Raw genomic sequence first — 18,327 nt, 5'->3', positions numbered from 1 at the left:
ACTTATTTGTTCAGTGTGCCAATGTTTTAAAATGGGTATAGTATACTTTCTACCTGAGTATATTTTTAATCTCCCGAACCTTGGAGGACACACAGAGGGGAGGAGGTGTGACATGCATGCAGCAGCCCTGATTATCGTAAGAGTAGGAGGAGCTCAAGTGGCCCTTCAAAAAGCTTTTGCTCTCACCCCCTCAGCCCCACTCAGCCCACCTCGGAACTCAGCAACATGGGACTCACGCAGGACCCCGTCTTCCAACGGCTGCAGCAATGGTACACGGCCCACGCCTTGAACCTCAACATGAGGCACATGTTTGATGGTGACAAAGAGAGGTTCCACAAATTCAGGTAAGAGGCCTTCCTAACTGTCTTCTAAGACAAATGAGAATGAAACAAGGATGAATGAGATTTGTTTTCAAACTCCGGTTTGTGCAGCCTCACGCTGCAGACCGACGATGGAGACATCCTGCTGGACTACTCCAAGAACCTCATCACTGAAGAAGTGATGAAGATGCTGGTGGAACTGGTAGGTCGGACTTGTCATGTATGGAAAATCCCAGCATTCCCTGCACCCTTAGATGCACCGTTTCTTTGGCAGGCCAAGTCGAGAGGCATGGAAGCGGCCAGAGAGACCATGTTTACCGGAGACAAGATCAACTTCACTGAGGTGCTTATTGTTCATGTTGTCATTCTCATCCTGACTTGACAACTATGTGACGAGCTGAATTTCCTCACGAGTTACTTTTTACACCGTTCGTCTGTTCTGGGGCTGCTTTGCTCCTCCAGGCACTGGTTGTCTAAAATCTGTAAAGGGTACAATGATATTTTAAAGCAAAGAGGGGGTTATTTTTTTTTCAAAATTGTGATCATCCCAGACCCATACCCTAGTGAACATCTCTGGAAGGAGCTGGAAAAAAAATTTTTAAACTGCAAATGTATTTTAGGGTCGCGCTGTGCTCCACGTGGCTCTACGAAACCGCTCCAACACGCCCATATTGGTGGACGGCAAAGATGTGATGCCGGAGGTTAATAAGGTTCTGGACAAGATGAAGAACTTTTGTCATGTGAGTAAATACATAGCAAACAATATGTGAAGGGGAGAAGTTACACCCAGTGTTTTTTTTATTTTATTTTTTCTTGCAGAGGGTTCGTAGCGGTCAGTGGAAGGGCTACACGGGAAAAAGCATCACTGACGTCGTCAATGTTGGGATAGGAGGATCCGATCTTGTGAGTTTTGTTTTCAATACCGAAATAACCTAAAATGCACCTTCACGAGTAAATATAATTGAAGCTTTTGAAAAGTTGATGTCCAATTGTGTTTCACTCGAGACAATTCCTCGTCCCTAATGTTCAAAAAGAATTGAAACACTGGAAAAATTTTGAACACGCGGAGAAGTGTGAAAATCGAACCATAACTTCTTTTAACGTGATCCGCCGAACGCTAGGGGCCCCTGATGGTGACCGAGGCCCTAAAGCCGTACTCCAAGGACGGGCCCGCCGTGTGGTTTGTGTCCAACATCGACGGGACGCACATCGCCAAGACGCTAGCCCAGCTCAACCCTGAGACCACGCTCTTCATCATCGCTTCCAAGGTAGTGGAGGGCACCAACGGTGGGTTTACAAAAATATTTATTTGGGCTCGATGAATGTGAGTTTTACTGAACGCCAAAGACAATTTTAGCGAACTTGTTTTTCTAAACATCAGATGCAATCTGAATTGAAAATAACTACCGTATTTTCCGGACTATAAGGCGGACCTAAAAACCTAAAATTTTCTCAAAAGCCGCCTTATAGTCCAGTGCGCCTTATATATGGACCAAATTCCTAAATTTAAACTGGCCCGAAGCGTTGTGTCATGAAATCAATCATAGGTGGCCCGCTGAAGACTATGAATCATGAATCAAAAAGACTATGGATCATTATTTTGCAATTATAAAGTAATTTGTTGCGTCCAAAGTTGAAATAAAAAAGATAAAATGGAAAATGATTTGGATTAAAAATCTGACATGATGCATGCCTTATAGTCCAGTGCGCATTATTTAAGGACAAAGTTTTAAAATTGGCCATTCATTAAAGGTGCGCCTTATAGTCCGGTGCGCCTTATAGTCCGGAAAATACGGTAGGCTATGTAGCTAGCGTCCACATACTAACGTGTTTTCCATTTAACGCTGATTTTTGTCAGACCTTCACAACTCAGGAGACCATCACCAATGCTGAGTCGGCCAAAGCGTGGTTCTTGGAGCACGCCAAAGATGTACGCGAGTGTGGGCTTGAAGGTTAACCTTGTCTTTCGACATCTATTGACAATGTTGTCATTTCTCCGTAGAAAAGTGCCGTGGCCAAACACTTTGTTGCTCTTTCCACCAATGGCGTAAGTCATAGAGATAGATGGAGAGATAGCTAGCTAGCATAAAGTAGCTAGCTAGAAGATATATCGAATTGTCCACTTTTCTGTCTTTCAGCCCAAAGTAAAGGACTTCGGCATCGACACCGAGAACATGTTTGAGTTCTGGGATGTGAGTGCTCTTTCTGTTTGGCAGCTATATTTAAGTGGAACTTTCTGACCGGGACTGGACGCTTGAGTTCGCAGCTGGCGGGTTATCAGAGGCCCCCCCTCGGTTATTATTAGTGGTGACCTTCTCCCGTGCGGAGGTTACTGCACAGGCTGATAAAGGTCACAGAGCTTGCTATTTTAAGTGCGGTGGATACAATATGACTTTTATATTGCATGTTTTGGCTGTAACCTTTGATTTGGCTCGAAATGTATTTTTTAACAAAAGTTTTGTTCTTTTAGTGGGTTGGCGGGCGTTTCTCCTTGTGGTCAGCGATTGGAATGGCCATTGCCTTGCACATTGGTACGTACAAGTTTTTTTTTGCGGCCCTTCACTGGGCAAGGAACCATATTTTCTCCCCAGTCGTTAAATATAATAAAATGTTAAATCTAAAAATAAATATATGAAAAGTTGTACTATAAATAATATTAACAATTATAATACCACTTGTAATTAAATGATTTTTTTTTAAAGATAAATATTTGAATATATTCTTCTAATATAAAATAAATATTTATTCATAGTTGTACTATCAATAATATTACCAATTATAATACCACTTGTAATTAAATGAATTTTTTTTAAAGATAATAAATATTTGAATATATTCTAATATAAAATAAATATTTATTCATATCAAGCAACGAGGCGGATATTAACCATATATTTTTATTTGATTTATTATTCTACTATATAAACATATTTTAGTCTACCTATTTAGTCACTACACAGTTAAATAATAATTTGATAATTTGTTATGAATTTAAGATTGTGTGTTTTTTTTTTAAATATTAATTTGGAGGCACAATAATAGACAACATGCCTGCTCTTGTTTTGACCCCCCTCCCCCCTCCCACTCTGTCTTATCATCAGGCTTTGACAACTTTGAGAAGCTCCTGGCAGGCGCCCACTGGATGGTACGTCATCTGGGACGTCCATACCCTACAAAATAATAACAATCTACAAAAATTAAAACTCATCTCTGCAGGACAAGCACTTCCAAACTGCTCCTCTTGATAAAAATGCTCCGGTGCTGCTGGCACTACTGGGCATCTGGTACATCAATTTCTTCCACACGGAAACCCACGCCATGCTGCCCTATGACCAGTACATGCATCGCTTTGCCGCTTACTTCCAGCAGGTTAATACCTAACCCCCCCCCCAAAAAAATCTCAATCTTTTACGAGTTGACTGTAACAGAAATTTGGATCCAGGGTGACATGGAGTCCAACGGGAAGTACGTCACCAAAAATGGCACTCGTGTAAATTATCACACCGGGCCCATTGTGTGGGGTGAGCCAGGCACCAACGGGCAGCACGCCTTCTACCAGCTTATCCATCAAGGTACCCCCACATAACACACCGCTGAATGACCATTTTGGATCATGATTATCATTTGTGCTTGTACTTCAGGAACGCGCATGGTGCCTTCCGATTTCCTTATCCCGGCGCAGTCGCAGCACCCCGTCAGGGACAACCTGCACCACAAGGCAAGTCAGCCCACATCAGCTCATGGTGTTAGAATATTAAATGATCCTGTGGACCGGCAGATCCTGGTGGCTAACTTCTTGGCCCAGACGGAGGCTCTCATGAGGGGGAAGACCACCGAGGAGGCTCGCAGGGAGCTGGAGGCCAGCGGCCTTTCTGGGGAGGCTCTGGAGAAGATTCTGCCACACAAAGTGGGTCACAACCACACAGGTTGTAACTCATCCGATCGCTCATTCTTATTGTCGTGGACTTCAAGGTGTTCCAAGGAAACCGGCCCACCAACTCCATCATCTTCAAAAAATTGACCCCTTACACGCTCGGTGCTCTCATAGGTGAGAGGCGAGGAGTCGAAATTATTACTATCTGTAATTATTACTAGCAAAGATACATTTAAATAATAAAATGACTCCATTTTTTTTTCAGCCATGTATGAGCATAAAATCTTCATCCAAGGTTTGATGTGGGAGATTAACAGCTTCGACCAATGGGGGTGAGATGCTTTTTTTTAATTCCACTCTTTTAAAGTTGATTCTATGTGATTTGATTATTAATATTATTGATTATTAATGTGTGTTACTAGCGTGGAACTGGGCAAGCAGCTGGCAAAGAAGATCGAGCCCGAGCTGCAAGACACCACCGAGGTGCACTCCCACGACGCGTCCACTAACGGACTCATCAATTTCCTCAAAAAGAACTTCGCCTGAGATTCATGCACTCGTCGTCGTTTTTATCATAACTAATAATATCAATTAATCAATTATTGTACGATGTATTAAAAAAGGTTTTGTTTTACGAGGCACGGTATGCTGCGTCTTTTCTTTTTCCAAAATCAGCGTAAACGTATTGATGATGAATCAACACAAAAACTAAAAGCAATCAATTTGAAGCAAAGCAAATCAAGTCACGTGTTAAAGGCCTTTTATGCGGTCTACATTTTTTTGGAAAATAACCACTAGATGGCAGTAAAGCACCGGTTGCGCCGCCAGTGGTTTGTTTTGTCAGTTATTTTATTAGGGTTTCAAATTTTCATTTAATGATTAATATTAAATTATTTATTCTTATTTTCTTATAATTTTAAAATCTTATTCTTATATTTTTTTATGATTATTTATTTTTTATGATGATTAAATTTCATTTAATCTATTTAATGGATAATTTTGGGGAATTTTTAGCTATTAGTTGTACTCGGCCCATTCAAATGTTTCAAACTTAAAACTGCTCAGCTCGTTTTACAACAATGAGATCTACATTTGCTTAATTTACACTTTTTTCCAATCATCAACGTTTTCTAAGAAAAAAATACAAAACGAATGCAGAAATTTTATGGTATTCTGAATAAGAAAATTTTTTTTCAGTATTTCACATTTTCCAAATCAAATCTTTCAAATTTATACATTTCCCCTTGACCTATTTAAATGTTCATCTTATACAGAAGATCCGAGAAATGATTTTTTGCATTGTTTTCCATTCTCAGCTTACTACTTAGCAGACTTTTTGTTAGCACGCTAGCATTTGAGTTATTAGAAAGAATACATTCAGTCTTGCTCAATTTATTTAGAAAATTGTATCCTGTTGTTCTGATATTTGCAAAGTGAGATGTTTGGATGCAGCTCATTGTTAATCATGCAGGTGTGCCTAATAAAATAGCCTTTTTTTTTTTCTCCCGTGGAAGCAGAGAATAGCCTATGTGAGGACAAACAAAAAGAAAAAAAGAAGAAAAGAAGCTGTGGCAGACTCAGCTAGTGTTTTTCCCCCCATGGCGGTTGCCAGGCAACAATACTTAGCATGAATCCTAACTTGTCCTTTTATGTCTGCCACGGAAACAACGAAACACTTGGTACGCTCTCCATAATTAGTTAGTTGAAACTTTTATTCATTTATTTGTCGTTTTTGCAGATGGATTTTTGGCTTTTTGCACTTTTTTTTAAACTTTTGTTCTTATCGGCATTTTTGTAAATGTCCTTTTACTTTTGTTAAATTTTTGCGACTGTATTTTTTCTTGTTTTTTTTAATTTTGTGCATTAGTTTCTCAAGTTTTGTATATTAGTTATTACTGAGTGCATTTTTTTTAAAATTATTTTGTAAATGGTGCCAAGTATTAACTGCAGGTGCACACCAGGAAGTCAGATTGCTAGACTGGCTCAGGAATGGGCAGCTTTGAAAAAAGTTCTGGTCTGTGTGTGTGTGTGTGTGTGTGTGTGTGTGTGTGTGTGTGTGTGCGTTCCTGAGATGTTTGCTCAACAATGCATAGCCGCACATTCCAATTCTTTTTTAACAGAAGGAGCTGGGGGCTGTCATTGGTTTCCATAGCAACAACACCCCCCCCGGACCCCCACTGCCATCTCTAACTCACCCGGACAGTCCCCCCCCCCCCCCCCCCCCCCCCCCCCCAAGTTCAAACCATGCCGAAAGACAAGGTGTTTTCGGGGTACCTCAGGGAAAGTCATCAAAACGTTCCCTCTGGAGTAAAAGCTCCCATGCAGGCCTGGAAAAACAAGGACCTCGGCTTGGTTTTTCCCACGACTCCCACAGCTATATAAAGACCAAGGTCCCAAGAGTGCTCCTTCCCGACCTCAACGTTAGCGCCGACACTCCCTCCCTTCTGCGTCAGAATTCCACACTACGGCTCCCACGTCACTCACTGGCAGCTTTTCCGAGCATCCGAGAGTCACCATCGCTGCAATCACCGCATCGAAAAGTAAACATCAAATTGGCCCAAGGCTCCATGCCAGGAGTGGACAAGCTACAAAGTTACAAAATGCAATATATTAAAATATCTTTTCAACATGAACATTTTCACAGGTCAAATTTGGTGTTCCAATTAGTTTAACCTCAACTAAATCGATTTTTTTCCACATCCAAATGTTTTTATACAACTTTGTAATTGTTTTTTTGATTCAAAGAAATTTTGATTTTTAATTTCACCACATACCTTTTTTTTTTTACATTTTCTTTCTACAGGGGCGGAGCTATGTGGTGGCTAGGGGTGGCCCTGGTGTGAATTTTCTCTCATTTCCTGACAGTGTGTGAGCAAGGTAGTCTTTTGTACATTGTAACAGAGCTCACCTCTCACTCAAACACACACACATACACACTCGCACACACACAAAGGATGCTTTGTGTAATAAATGGCCAAACTGTCAACGAACACCAGAGCGCTACCCCACTACGTTGGCCCACACACACACACGTTAGTCATACCGGTTTTGACTAATATTCACAGTATAAGCTCATATAAATATTATGTTGGAGATTTCTGTGCTACGTATTTTTTCCAACCATCTCAACGACAAGACTGTTGTAGTTAGCTACAAAACCACTTTATTGAATAACAGATTATGTCCTCTACAGTTAAAAAGATACATCCTGATTTGATTTTAATACATTAAATAATTTCTCTCTTTCCCCATGTTTAGATAAATAGCTCTAGTCTTTTTTTTATTTTTTTTTATGAACCATCTAGGTAATAATAATAACAATTGAGATAGAAAAGATCATGTGACATGTGCTTTATGGCAACTAACCAGTCGGAGGAGAAGCCGTCTCCTCTCTTTCCCGTGTGACAAAAAAATACAAAACTAGACTCTTTATGTACAAGGGATGCTAGGCGTGTGCTAGTACTGTTTTAAATAATCATCATAATAATAACAATAAAGGTGAATGAAGGGAAGGCGATGTCGGGTCAAAACAATCATTTGCGTTACATTCGCGTCAAGTTAGTCGTGGTCAGTGTGTTCTTTATGGACACAATCGAGTCAGTAGTATTGAGCGGGACCTCAGCCAAGGAAGTTACCATCAAAGACCTGCCTTTAAATGAGTTTTTTTTTTTTTCCTCCTTTCAATAATGGCTAGAAATTTGTTTCCCAGCTAAATTTCATCAAAGTGGACCTTAAAAATTGAACAGCATTCATAATTTTGGATATACTGTATTCATTATTCATACCAGGGAGGCCAAAAGAAATCAAGGGTGGGCTTTCTGTGCTGCCCCGCAACCACAGCCGGGTGCTCATAGTGGTCCTGCCACCAGTGCACAAACTAAGTTGGAGGTGGGGGAAAAGTGCCAATCCAAAAAAAAAAAAAAAAACTCCAAGCTCATTAGCGCCACCAAGCAGAAACGGCGGGAACAACTCCTTTGGAAAAACTCGGGCGGAACCAGCAGCTCCGGGCTTTAAAAGTCATTGACGAACCACTTCCTGGTCTTTGATTCGCATTGAAATGACGCAAGGACAGCAACACTTCACAGCCTCGTCTTTTGTGAGCATACAATGATTCTCTGGAGGTCTTTTCTGTTAACGGCATGGTTGGCTTACTGGGCGTTAGCGCCATCTCGGTGTTAGCCGCTACGCCAGGATCGCGCTCGAAAGGCACAACATGGCCGCCTTGGGTTTATCCCCTCCGGCCAGCGGCAGTTATTTATTTAAAGGAATGAATGAAGTGAAACCAACCTCATTGGTGGGTGGGAGCAGCAAAGTGAGTCCATCCCTCGAGGGTGGGGGTGAGCAAAGAAGTTTCACCCCGCAGGTGAAAATGTTGCCGGGGTCACAGGAAAGGTGGGCAGAAAAAAAGATGGACTCTGAGAGGGCGGGGGAGGTCGGCATCTCCGGCCACCTCGGGGTTTACAGTTGGAGGGTTGGGGGGTCGCCTCCCACTTTGCCTTCACATCTCAAAGCAGGTTGATGGCACGACACCGGGACTGACCGGTTCAGCCAGCGCTGGTGAATCCCCGACCCGGGCACTTCAACCCAACTGTGTACCTGCGAGGGCGGGGCAGGTTGGCATCTCGGGCCACGCGGGGGGGGGGGAGCAGGTGGGGGTTAGCAACCCCCCCCACCTTCCCTTCACAGCTCGGTGACGTGGAGCGGGTAGTTGGGGGACGGCGGCCCCGGAACCTGGGACTGCAGTCGGCGGATGTGGCAACCGTGACACAGCAGGTGGCCATCCAGAGGGTAACAACGGTGACCCTCCTCGTCGTTAAGCTGGAGCCCGCAGTCCTGGTGGAAGCGAAAACCGAGCGATGACACGCTAACAGTCAAGCTACGCGTCAGTGCGTGGGAGTGTGACCTCACCTCACAGTGGTAACATTCCACATGGTAGTCCTTATCCATCGACACAACCCGAATGGTCTCCTCTGAGCCCTGAGGAGAAAAACCCAGGAGGTGTTAGATGTTTGACAAACATCTCCAACAGGGCTTTGGTTACCTGAGCTGGGAGAATGGGCTGGTTGCAGGAGGAACATTTGGGAGCAAAAACCCTGTCATTGGAAAAGGGACCATCAAGCAAGGTTATTATAGTTCATGAAAACTAATAAAAATTTGAAATGTAAAAAAAACCCAAAATCAAATCCCAGTTGTCCTTACGTGTGGTAGTCTTTGACACAGTAGATGTTGTTCTCCACGTCCACAGTGAAAGGCACCCCGTCCAGACCTTCTTTACACACCACACAGCGGAAACAGCCTGGATGGTAGGACTTGCCCAGCGCCTGGAGGATCTTCACCATCACACATAAGAAGGGTGTTACCACTTTGGACTCAAGCCGCGGAAACCAAGAAGCTATCAAATCTTGGCTGCTATTTGGTCTTTTATATCAAAACGATCCTGACCGAAATGATCACACCACAGTTTCAAATGTAAACTGTAAAATAGTCTCACCGCTACTCACGTCTTTGCTAACGTCACTTAGCTTACCATCTCCATGATGAGGTGGCCACACACAAAGCACTTCTCGGCCGTCTGCTGGAAACCAGAATACTGGGAGAGAAATCAGAGGCAAGACTTAGTCGCCTAGTTGTGACTTTTGTGCTGCTGCTGGAGGTTTATTTGTGAACTAGTGGGCCAATGATCTGGATGTAGCCCAAGATGTTCACAACGGTTGTAAAAGATGTCATTGAGGATGTGTGTGCATCTCCACACCATCTGTCATCGACCTCCACAAGAGACGCAAGCTAATTAATCTCCTCAGGGAAGTAGGGTAATTTGAGTTAATTGGATGGGGGAGGGGGGGGGGGGGAGACTTTAACGGCAGTGTCCATGTCAGCTTTGGTATCCCAAGGGGATAAATCACAGTTTCAGAATATATATATCACATTTTCAGAATTATATATATATATTGATAATATTTATATAATATATACACATTTTATAAATCAAAATATAAAAAGAAATAAAATGCCAGCTTTTCCTGTATTCTATTCTATTGCATATTTTATAGTCTTATTTTATATATAATTTTATACTATATTTATTTATATTCTATGATTATATTGACAGAACGAGTGACTTACCAAAAAGTCTTCCTCGCAGTAGACCTTCCCGTTGACGTTATAGAAGGCTTTACCTCGCAACCTCCTCCCTAAAAAGAAAAAAAAGTATTCAAAGTACTGCGACTCAAGGTTGTACTTATTGCTTGTCTCGGTTTATATCTGTGGGAAATAGGTCAAATATGTCTTTTTTTTCCCTTCATTTGAAGACATTTTACTTTACAGGTAAAACCTTTGAACGTACACATTTTCTTGAAAACATACCCATGTGGGTCTATTTTAAACAGTGGCAAAAGCAGGTCGAGCGTAGAGCAGATGGTCCGGCCCGAAGCGGCCCACATTGTGCCTCAATTTAATTACTCTGACCACCGATCTCAATAGGATTCCATTCACGATCAATACAGAAAACTGCTCTACATCCCCCCACTGACCGCACCCCCCTCTAAAAAAACAACACACACACACACACCCTATCCTCCTCCTCTTCCGTGCATTGTGCGAGCTGCTGAAAAACACGCCGGTAATAGCCGAACGTCGACAGGAAATCCATCGTTGACATGCAAAAGGATGTTGGGGAGGCTTTGAAGCCATTTTGTGTAACCCATAAAAAAAAAATCCTGAACATTTGTCATTACAAATTCCTAAATTGTGATGCTTTTAGCGTAGCCAATCAAATATGGACGACACATGGAGGCAGTCTGTTAGGAAAAAAAAAAAAAAAAGTACAACAGGCTGAAAAAGGTGTGTGTTTGCAATATGGTCAATCTCAAGAGCTTGACTGTTTGAAAAGTTTCTTTTTTATTATTATTATTGCTTCTAAATAGCGCTACATTATTGAACAACTTCATTTTGCTCTGAGGTTGAGCTAAATTCCCACGATCGAGTCTTGATTCATGAGTCCGATCTAAAGGGGAGGTGGGGGGGGGGGGGGGATGTGCAACAGGCCGCTTGTGCCCACCCCGCATCTTTCGGGGCTTGCCCCCACCCCCTTTCGAATTCATTTAACGCCGCGCCGCGTCTCTGCGGCAGCGCGATGACTTCACTCGCCCCCCCCGGGCAATGTCGCGGCTCGTAAATCTGCAGCGTTAGTCGGGATTTAATTGTTGTCCCGGGCCACCGTTGGTTTGATGACTAAAAAGCTCCTCTGGTTTAACAGCGAAATTTATGCAATTGCTATATTTCAAACGTCAGCGCGACGCCGGGAGACGGTCATATGTTAACACCCACACGAATGGGTCGAGGAGCCCAGGAATGCCGCGCACACAATAGGTGAGACTTTTAAGACGGGGCAGACTGAAGAGCAATTAGCATTTCTAGCCAGCGCAGAGGGAGGAAGCCACCCTCGCGTCCTCAAAAGGCCTAACCTTGCAGGAAGAGTGAGATTATAGGGGGGGGGGGGGTTGCAAGGTTTCTGGGAGTCTGGGAGGTGGTGGACACAAAAGGGCCCCGACGTTGACGCGGGTCGACTGAGCAAACGGGGACATTCCTTCTGCCTGAGGTCACTAGCTGGTCCCATTCAAACCCGCCCCCGAACGAGCATAGGGGGAAGATGGGGTGGAGGGGGGCGGGGGGGATCCCTGTTTGCCCCCCTCTCTCCTCCGGCCTTTTGTCGGCAGACAAACCAAGCAAAGGTGCAAAGCACCAGCTGCATTTTCTGCAATCCGGCAAGCAAAGTGGATTTTATTTCATTGATAATGTGATCATTTATAAGTCTGAGGCTATTTTGATCAAAAGTTTGATATTAGCTTCCTTGCCCTTAAAGGACCCTACCATAGGCTAATTGTCGCCACACCCTTCAGGGGAGGTGTCAGAACCAAACAACATTCCAATCCCGTCTTATCCGACGTTCTAATCGGAGCATAATCGAGAACGGATGAAATGGTCCCAGAATAGTTTTGTACTTTTAATCGTGATACCGCATATCAACATTCCCAACTATTAGAAAACCATAGCCTAACATTGCCGTTAGCGTCGAGTTAGCGGTGCGAACCGAATCAAAACGACTCATTTGGAATAAACAGGACAAAACTATTTGGAGTGATTTCAATGAGAATGAAAGAAAAAAAAACAGGCACCAAAATTTCTTTCATTTGAGAACTTAACCTTATCTTAGTTTCTAATAATGTGATACAAACATTGGGCATTCTGGACTTTTGTCCTCAGTTTCCTGTTCTGCCGCCGTCTGGTAAATTTGTTTGTTTTTTTTAAGCTGATATTATGATTGGAATAGGAATGAGTCATCGCTTCTGTATAAGCAAGTGATAGTCTACGCATCTGGGGCCATGGAGAGAAGTCCCGCGGAAAATAATAATAATCGGAGAGTGGGTGTAAAGTTGCAACACTTGCTTGTTCGAAAAGAAATAAACTGTGGACAAGAACCTTGACCTTGAACAAACACTTAATGGCACATTCTTGGCGTTAAAAAAATATTAGCATTAGCAATATTAGCCGTTTATCCTCACAAAGCTAACGGTGGAGAGGCGGCCATTTTTTTTTTGGTTACATTCCCTGATCATCCGAGTGAGGTCCTCCGGGAAGGCTCCAGTGGTTATTTATTTATTTTTTTGACATTCTTGGCCATTTTATGAAAAAAAAAAAAAAGGGTGGAACCATGGGAGTGAGCCAAAATGAGAGCTCAATTATTCATGGTTAAACAAAGCCCAAGCTGTCCGGGCAACAAGAAAAATCAAAAGAAAGCCCCCCCCCCTTAAAAAAAAAAAAATACAGTCACACGGATTTATCACTGGAGTGTGTTATGACAAGACTGCCGCTTAAAAGAAAACATTCCCATTCAACTTGAGGTCAAATCATACATCAGAAGCGTTTACATGAGCCATAAACCATCTGTGTCCTGCCAAGCTTCAAACAAGCACCACTCGCTAATTCCCCCAAATAGATGCGAGCGTGATTCTCGCCTCGGTTGCGGCCGGGTCCAAAAATCCCACAATCTCAGCAACCGGACACGGTTGCCTACACAATAAACAGGAAAGTCTGCAGCTTTGGTTTCGTGTAAATTTATCGGGCCGCGCTTCCAGAGGCGGATCGGTATCCGTCCCGAGCAGACGTATGAATGGGAGCAACCTGGCTAAAAGGCTTTCTCCCGACATCTTCCCCCCCCCCCCCTTGGAGGGGGGGGTCGGGTGACAGGAACGTCCATACCGCACACACATTCACTCTACACACTGAATTGGAGATTTCATTACAGCCTCAAAGACAAATAATGTCAGCGGAATTTGGGAAAGTGGAGGAATTCGCAAAGCGGCAAGCCGGGGGAGAGTGATGATAAGGAATTTTTGGACGCGGAACAAAGACTGAGTTGACATTTTTGGAGTTATTTGGAAAATGAATGACAAGAGCTGTGGGTAGACTTTAATAACATGATATGATTTTAATGATCGACGGGTCGCTGAGTTATTATACCAACTATTCTTGGTCTGTTTTTAACCCAAAATTGGACTTCAAAGCAACTTATACATGTTTTCTATTTTATTTTTTTACGTAGAATTTATACTCGCTTACACTGTAAGTTTAAAAAGTTAGTCTTTTTTTATATATATATATATTTTTTTAAATTCAATTAGTCCTTTTTAGATAATTGCTTTTTTTTAAATGACATGTTTTCTATTTTATTTTTTTATGTAGAATTTATACTCGCTTACACTACGTTTAAAAAGTTAGTCTTTTTATATATATATATATATATATATATATATATATATATATATATATATTTTTTTTTTTTTTTTTTAATTCAATTAGTCCTTTTTAGATAATTGCTTTTTTTTAAATGACATGTTTTCTATTTTATTTTTTTATGTAGAATTTATACTCGCTTACACTAAGTTTAAAAAGTTAGTCTTTTTTTTTATATATATTTTTTAAAATTCAATTAATTAGTCCTTTTTAGTTAATTGCTTTTTTTTTAAATGACCTGGCTCAATATGGTTGCTATCTAAAATAAAATTTGGCACCAGAGCATAATTTATAAAATATATCTACAGACATAAATGCTAAAATTAGCAATGTCTTAAGACACACGCTTCCTGGATAAGCATAAATATGAAAAGAATTCTCACACACACACACACAGCATACGGGCGAGCGCATCGAAGCACGATCCCATCGGTCACTATGGCAACGGCAAATGTGGATGTGTTGGGTCCACTCGACACGCCGGCAACACTATTGCACTTTGTGGCCCGTTTTATCGGCATGATTGTTCTCCATCTTTCCACTCACCGCAGGAGCAGCAGGTGAAGCAGTTGGTGTGATAAAGATTCCCCATGGCCTGGCAGGCTTGGCTGGCTCCGTACACGCCTTTGCCGCATTTAATGCAGATACCTGGAGAAAAAGAACACGGACGATTTAAAGGATGAGCAGAGTGGACACACCCAGGTGAGGACAAACACATTGACCTTGTGGTATAGAAGAAAAAAAAAAGGATTTGGAGGCAACAGTAGCTTCACAAGACTGAGGTGACATTCCTCAGGGACTGCGAGATCAAAGCCTGGTCGGGGTCAGTCCGGGGTCACCGAGTCGACGGGTGCTCGACTGCCCCCGCCCCCAATTGGGCAAAAAGAAATTGAATGTGAAAAAAATCAGGACATTCTTTTTTGAAATCTTATCATTCAATATCTTCCACTTAAATTGATCAATCCTCATTGATCTTTGAATCCTTTTATAAGCAACGGCTTGAACAAAATACAGATAAAAATGTCGATTAAATGTTTACTTAGTCCAGCCACCCAAAAAAAAAAAAAGCTTAATGTTAGTAGAATAAAAATCAAGCTGTTTAAAAAAAAATAAAAAACTTGCCACGGATACACTTTGCTTATATTAGATAATAAAAGTACACACGTTTTGCTTTAATGATTACTTCCTCTTTGTTGACCTTCCTCGCTTTATTACACACTTCTACGGTTTCCCCATGTTTCCTGTTTTTTTTTTTTAAATCTATATAGATAAGGAAGTTTAAACAAAGAACCACTAACAAACCACTTTGTTGACGTTGATATCATACATTATATTTAACATACTCCAGTTTAGAGATATTCTATTTAATAGACTCCAGTTTAGAGATATTTCATGTTTTATCCATGAACGGACCAAAAAATGTTCCGCTTCAATAATAATTGATTTTTAAGGAGTTGTGCTGCTCACATTTTTACATCAAAGATGAAATCAACAAATAGGGATGAGCGAGTACCGATACGGTATCGGTCGGTATCTATACCGATACCTGCCTTATTTCACGGTATCGGAACTTGGAACATTGACCGATATCACCAGGAACTAAAAAATTAGGAGAAAAAAAAAGTGTCGTTCATTTCATGCAATCAAAGTCATTTTATAAACGGGGATATAATTTTTTTTTTAAATGATCTCTTATTGTTCTGGGGGATAATGCGCATTATTCCAATTTACTGTATTTACAACAGACCTATTTTACGAGGCTTTAACCTTGAGTCCAAGGTGTGTTATTATTCATCGCTGGATTAGCTAGTTGCAAGGACAAACATGTTGCTTAGTGTTTAACAAGACAATGAGGATGTCCGGGAGTGTAGCATTTAAAATAAAATCAACAAAACAGGAAGCCAAATCCCTTGTGTGCCCATTTCGCAAGGCATCCGTGTGGCAAGCACAGGATGTTGAGCATTCGACCAGAGGCTGGGGGGGGGAGGGGGGGGTTAAAAATAAACTACATTCCTTTCCTGCACCTTTGCACTCAAATACAGAACAGCAGTTGCATGGTGATATTGTTGAAGGAATGCTTCTTCTGAGAAAGTTAATCAAAAGTCTTGATATAATGTTTGACCAGGCCAGGTGAGCAGACTTGACTGTTGTCCACGCTGACTAGACTAATGAAGGGCTTTGGGGTGGGGGCTTCATTTGCAGCCTGTATTGCACCAGCTGTTGATCTACAGATCTTCCACCATCACAATAAACAAGATGACAACTTTTGACAATGGAAACCAAAGGCCAAACTTCCACCTTGTCAGATCAAGAACATAATTATGTGTTCCCAGCACACAAGCAAGCACCTACCAAAGTACTCTTTCTTCATATGCATCTCCAACTCCTTCTCCAACTCCAAGGTGAGCGCCTCCAGCCGCCTCTCGGCCTGACTGGGCCCGCTTTCCCGGCTCGGGGTCACTTGATAAGGCAGCTTGAACCTCTGGCCCGCCGTGGGCGTTTTGGAGGTCACTTCGAGGGGCAAGGGATGCTCCTGGACGTGGAGGCGCGGGTGCACGCCGTTGGGGTCCCCCAGCTCCTGCAGGAGCGACTCGTCATGTCCCCCCAGCATGGAGGCCCTGGGCGAGGGCAGCTGCAGGTCTGGGTAGGTGCTCATGGAACCCCTGGAGCTGCGGGAGCTCCTTGAGCTGTGACTGGAGATGCTGGAGCGGGGACTGAGCACGCAAACGGGAGCTCTGGCACTGCCATCCTGGCTGCAGATGCTGGACCTGGGGCTAGCCACCAGCGGAGCGCCCCCCTCGAAATCGTCCCTGACGTGGGGTCCGTAGCGCGAGTCCGAGTAGCTGGACCTCGGACTGGGGCTGGTGGTGAAGGAGTACTGGCTGGCAGTGCTGGACCTGGGGCTGGCGTGCCTCTGGTCGTATCCCATGCTGATGCCGCTGGTCCGGTTGCTGCTGGGCTTGCTGCAGCAGTCGCAACTGTTCAGACTGGTCCTGGGGCTAGAGTGTTTGCTGGTGTCGCTGGCCGTGCTCGCGTAACTGGACCTGGGGCTCAGGACGCTGGAGCCCTCGCAGTGCGCCAGGCCGGGTACCGCCACCACCAGGCTTGCTCGGGGGCTGGCGTGCTTGCTCTGCTCCTGCGAGGAGACGGAGGAGGACGCCAGGCTGGAACGCGGGCTGTGGTGCCGACCGTCCATGCACACGCTGTTGGACCTGTTGCCCGGCAGAGGCAAGGGCTTGTGGAGGGCGTCGAACGCGGAGCCGGTGCTGTACCGGTGCACTTCGAGCGAGTAACGCCGTTGCCTCTCAGTGGCGCCGGTGTAGCAGGGCAGCGCCACCTCGGACTTGCAGCAGCCCTCCTCGGCGTAGCCCGCCTCCCTTTGCGGGGTGCAGAAATCCACAGGGACAGTCCGGCCGCATTGAACCGGACGCACCGGAGCCGCGTTGTAGACTTTGTTCGCCGATGTGAAGTTCTCCACGGTGTGATGCTGCTGCCGGAGCGCGGTCGCCGTCGAGTCCAAATTCCTTCCCGCGGCGTCCTGGCGGCGGTAAGCGTCGTACAGGGAAAGCTCGTCCATCATTTGGCCGGCACGAAGAGCCACGTCGTGCTGGTAGTGGTCCATGTTGTTGTTGTTTTTGTAGTCCGGAACAAGTTAGCGCGGACCACTAGCGGGGTTCATTCGGAAGGCACAAAACACGGCGAAAAATCCAAACGCGGTGGCGCTAAGGTGTTTTTCCGCGTCGTCGTGAGCCGCATGTCCGTCCTCTCCGCTCCTACGGCGCCTGCAGAAAAAAAAGTATTTTATCCGCGCTACCTCGCCGACGGTTTGTCAACTTGAGTTTTTTTTTTTTTTTTAAGTTGAAAGGTCCTTACAGTCAATGGCGCGCTGCGCGGAGGAATTTCACCTCTCCGGTTGGAGTTTGGCCGTCTTACATTTCTCCCTACGCGGACAACAAAGTGAGCGGGGACTAGAGATGGACCGACGAGAATGAGAATATGAGAGGGGAAGGTAGAAGAAAAGACGTCACAAAGAAGTTGAAGAGTGAAAACGGAAGCAAAAATGTGGTTTTCCAAAGAGGGATCTAGGGGGGACTCGTTCGCGCCGAAGGAATGCGGGGGATGGAGACGGGATGCGCTGCGCCCCTATGGAATGTGGTTAATGCTGCGGAGGAACAATGATCGCGACCAACTCAGCGAGGGGCTGCCGGCCCTCCGACACAACAGCGTGGAGCAGGGGGGTGTAGGTCAACATGAGGCCCGGGGGACATATGGCGGCCCAAGAAAGTGCTGTGCATAAATTATTTAAAAAAAAAAAATCGAGCAAAATTTACATTAAACTTT

At 43.9% G+C, this 18,327-nt stretch overlaps 2 protein-coding genes across 2 annotated transcripts; one reads left to right on the top strand and one right to left on the bottom strand.

The window, feature by feature from the left end:
- Positions 1-180: 180 nt before the first annotated feature.
- On the top strand, positions 181-4,832 carry gpib (glucose-6-phosphate isomerase b). Its single transcript, XM_049717288.2, has 18 exons — positions 181-344; positions 432-522; positions 595-663; positions 941-1,060; positions 1,140-1,223; positions 1,442-1,588; positions 2,179-2,250; positions 2,323-2,367; positions 2,459-2,512; positions 2,791-2,851; positions 3,422-3,465; positions 3,537-3,689; positions 3,763-3,892; positions 3,962-4,038; positions 4,099-4,227; positions 4,293-4,368; positions 4,460-4,526; positions 4,617-4,832. The coding sequence occupies exons 1-18, from the start codon at positions 226-228 to the stop codon at positions 4,738-4,740; spliced, it is 1,662 nt and encodes a 553-aa protein (XP_049573245.1). The 5' UTR covers positions 181-225; the 3' UTR covers positions 4,741-4,832.
- A 2,502-nt stretch (positions 4,833-7,334) lies between these two features.
- On the bottom strand, positions 7,335-18,265 carry wtip (WT1 interacting protein). The gene is made up of 9 exons (XM_049717287.2): positions 17,860-18,265; positions 16,339-17,768; positions 14,533-14,634; positions 10,318-10,385; positions 9,722-9,784; positions 9,394-9,524; positions 9,236-9,287; positions 9,103-9,171; positions 7,335-9,027 (listed from the first exon to the last, which is right to left on the bottom strand). The coding sequence occupies exons 2-9, from the start codon at positions 17,606-17,608 to the stop codon at positions 8,875-8,877; spliced, it is 1,908 nt and encodes a 635-aa protein (XP_049573244.1). The 5' UTR covers positions 17,609-17,768; positions 17,860-18,265; the 3' UTR covers positions 7,335-8,874.
- Positions 18,266-18,327: the final 62 nt, after the last annotated feature.

This window comes from Syngnathus scovelli, chromosome 4, assembly GCF_024217435.2.
Source record: "Syngnathus scovelli strain Florida chromosome 4, RoL_Ssco_1.2, whole genome shotgun sequence".
NCBI classification, from domain to species: Eukaryota; Metazoa; Chordata; class Actinopteri; order Syngnathiformes; family Syngnathidae; genus Syngnathus; species Syngnathus scovelli.
The sequence above is the reverse complement of the archived record's forward strand: the minus strand, read 5'-3'. Positions and strand labels throughout refer to the sequence as shown.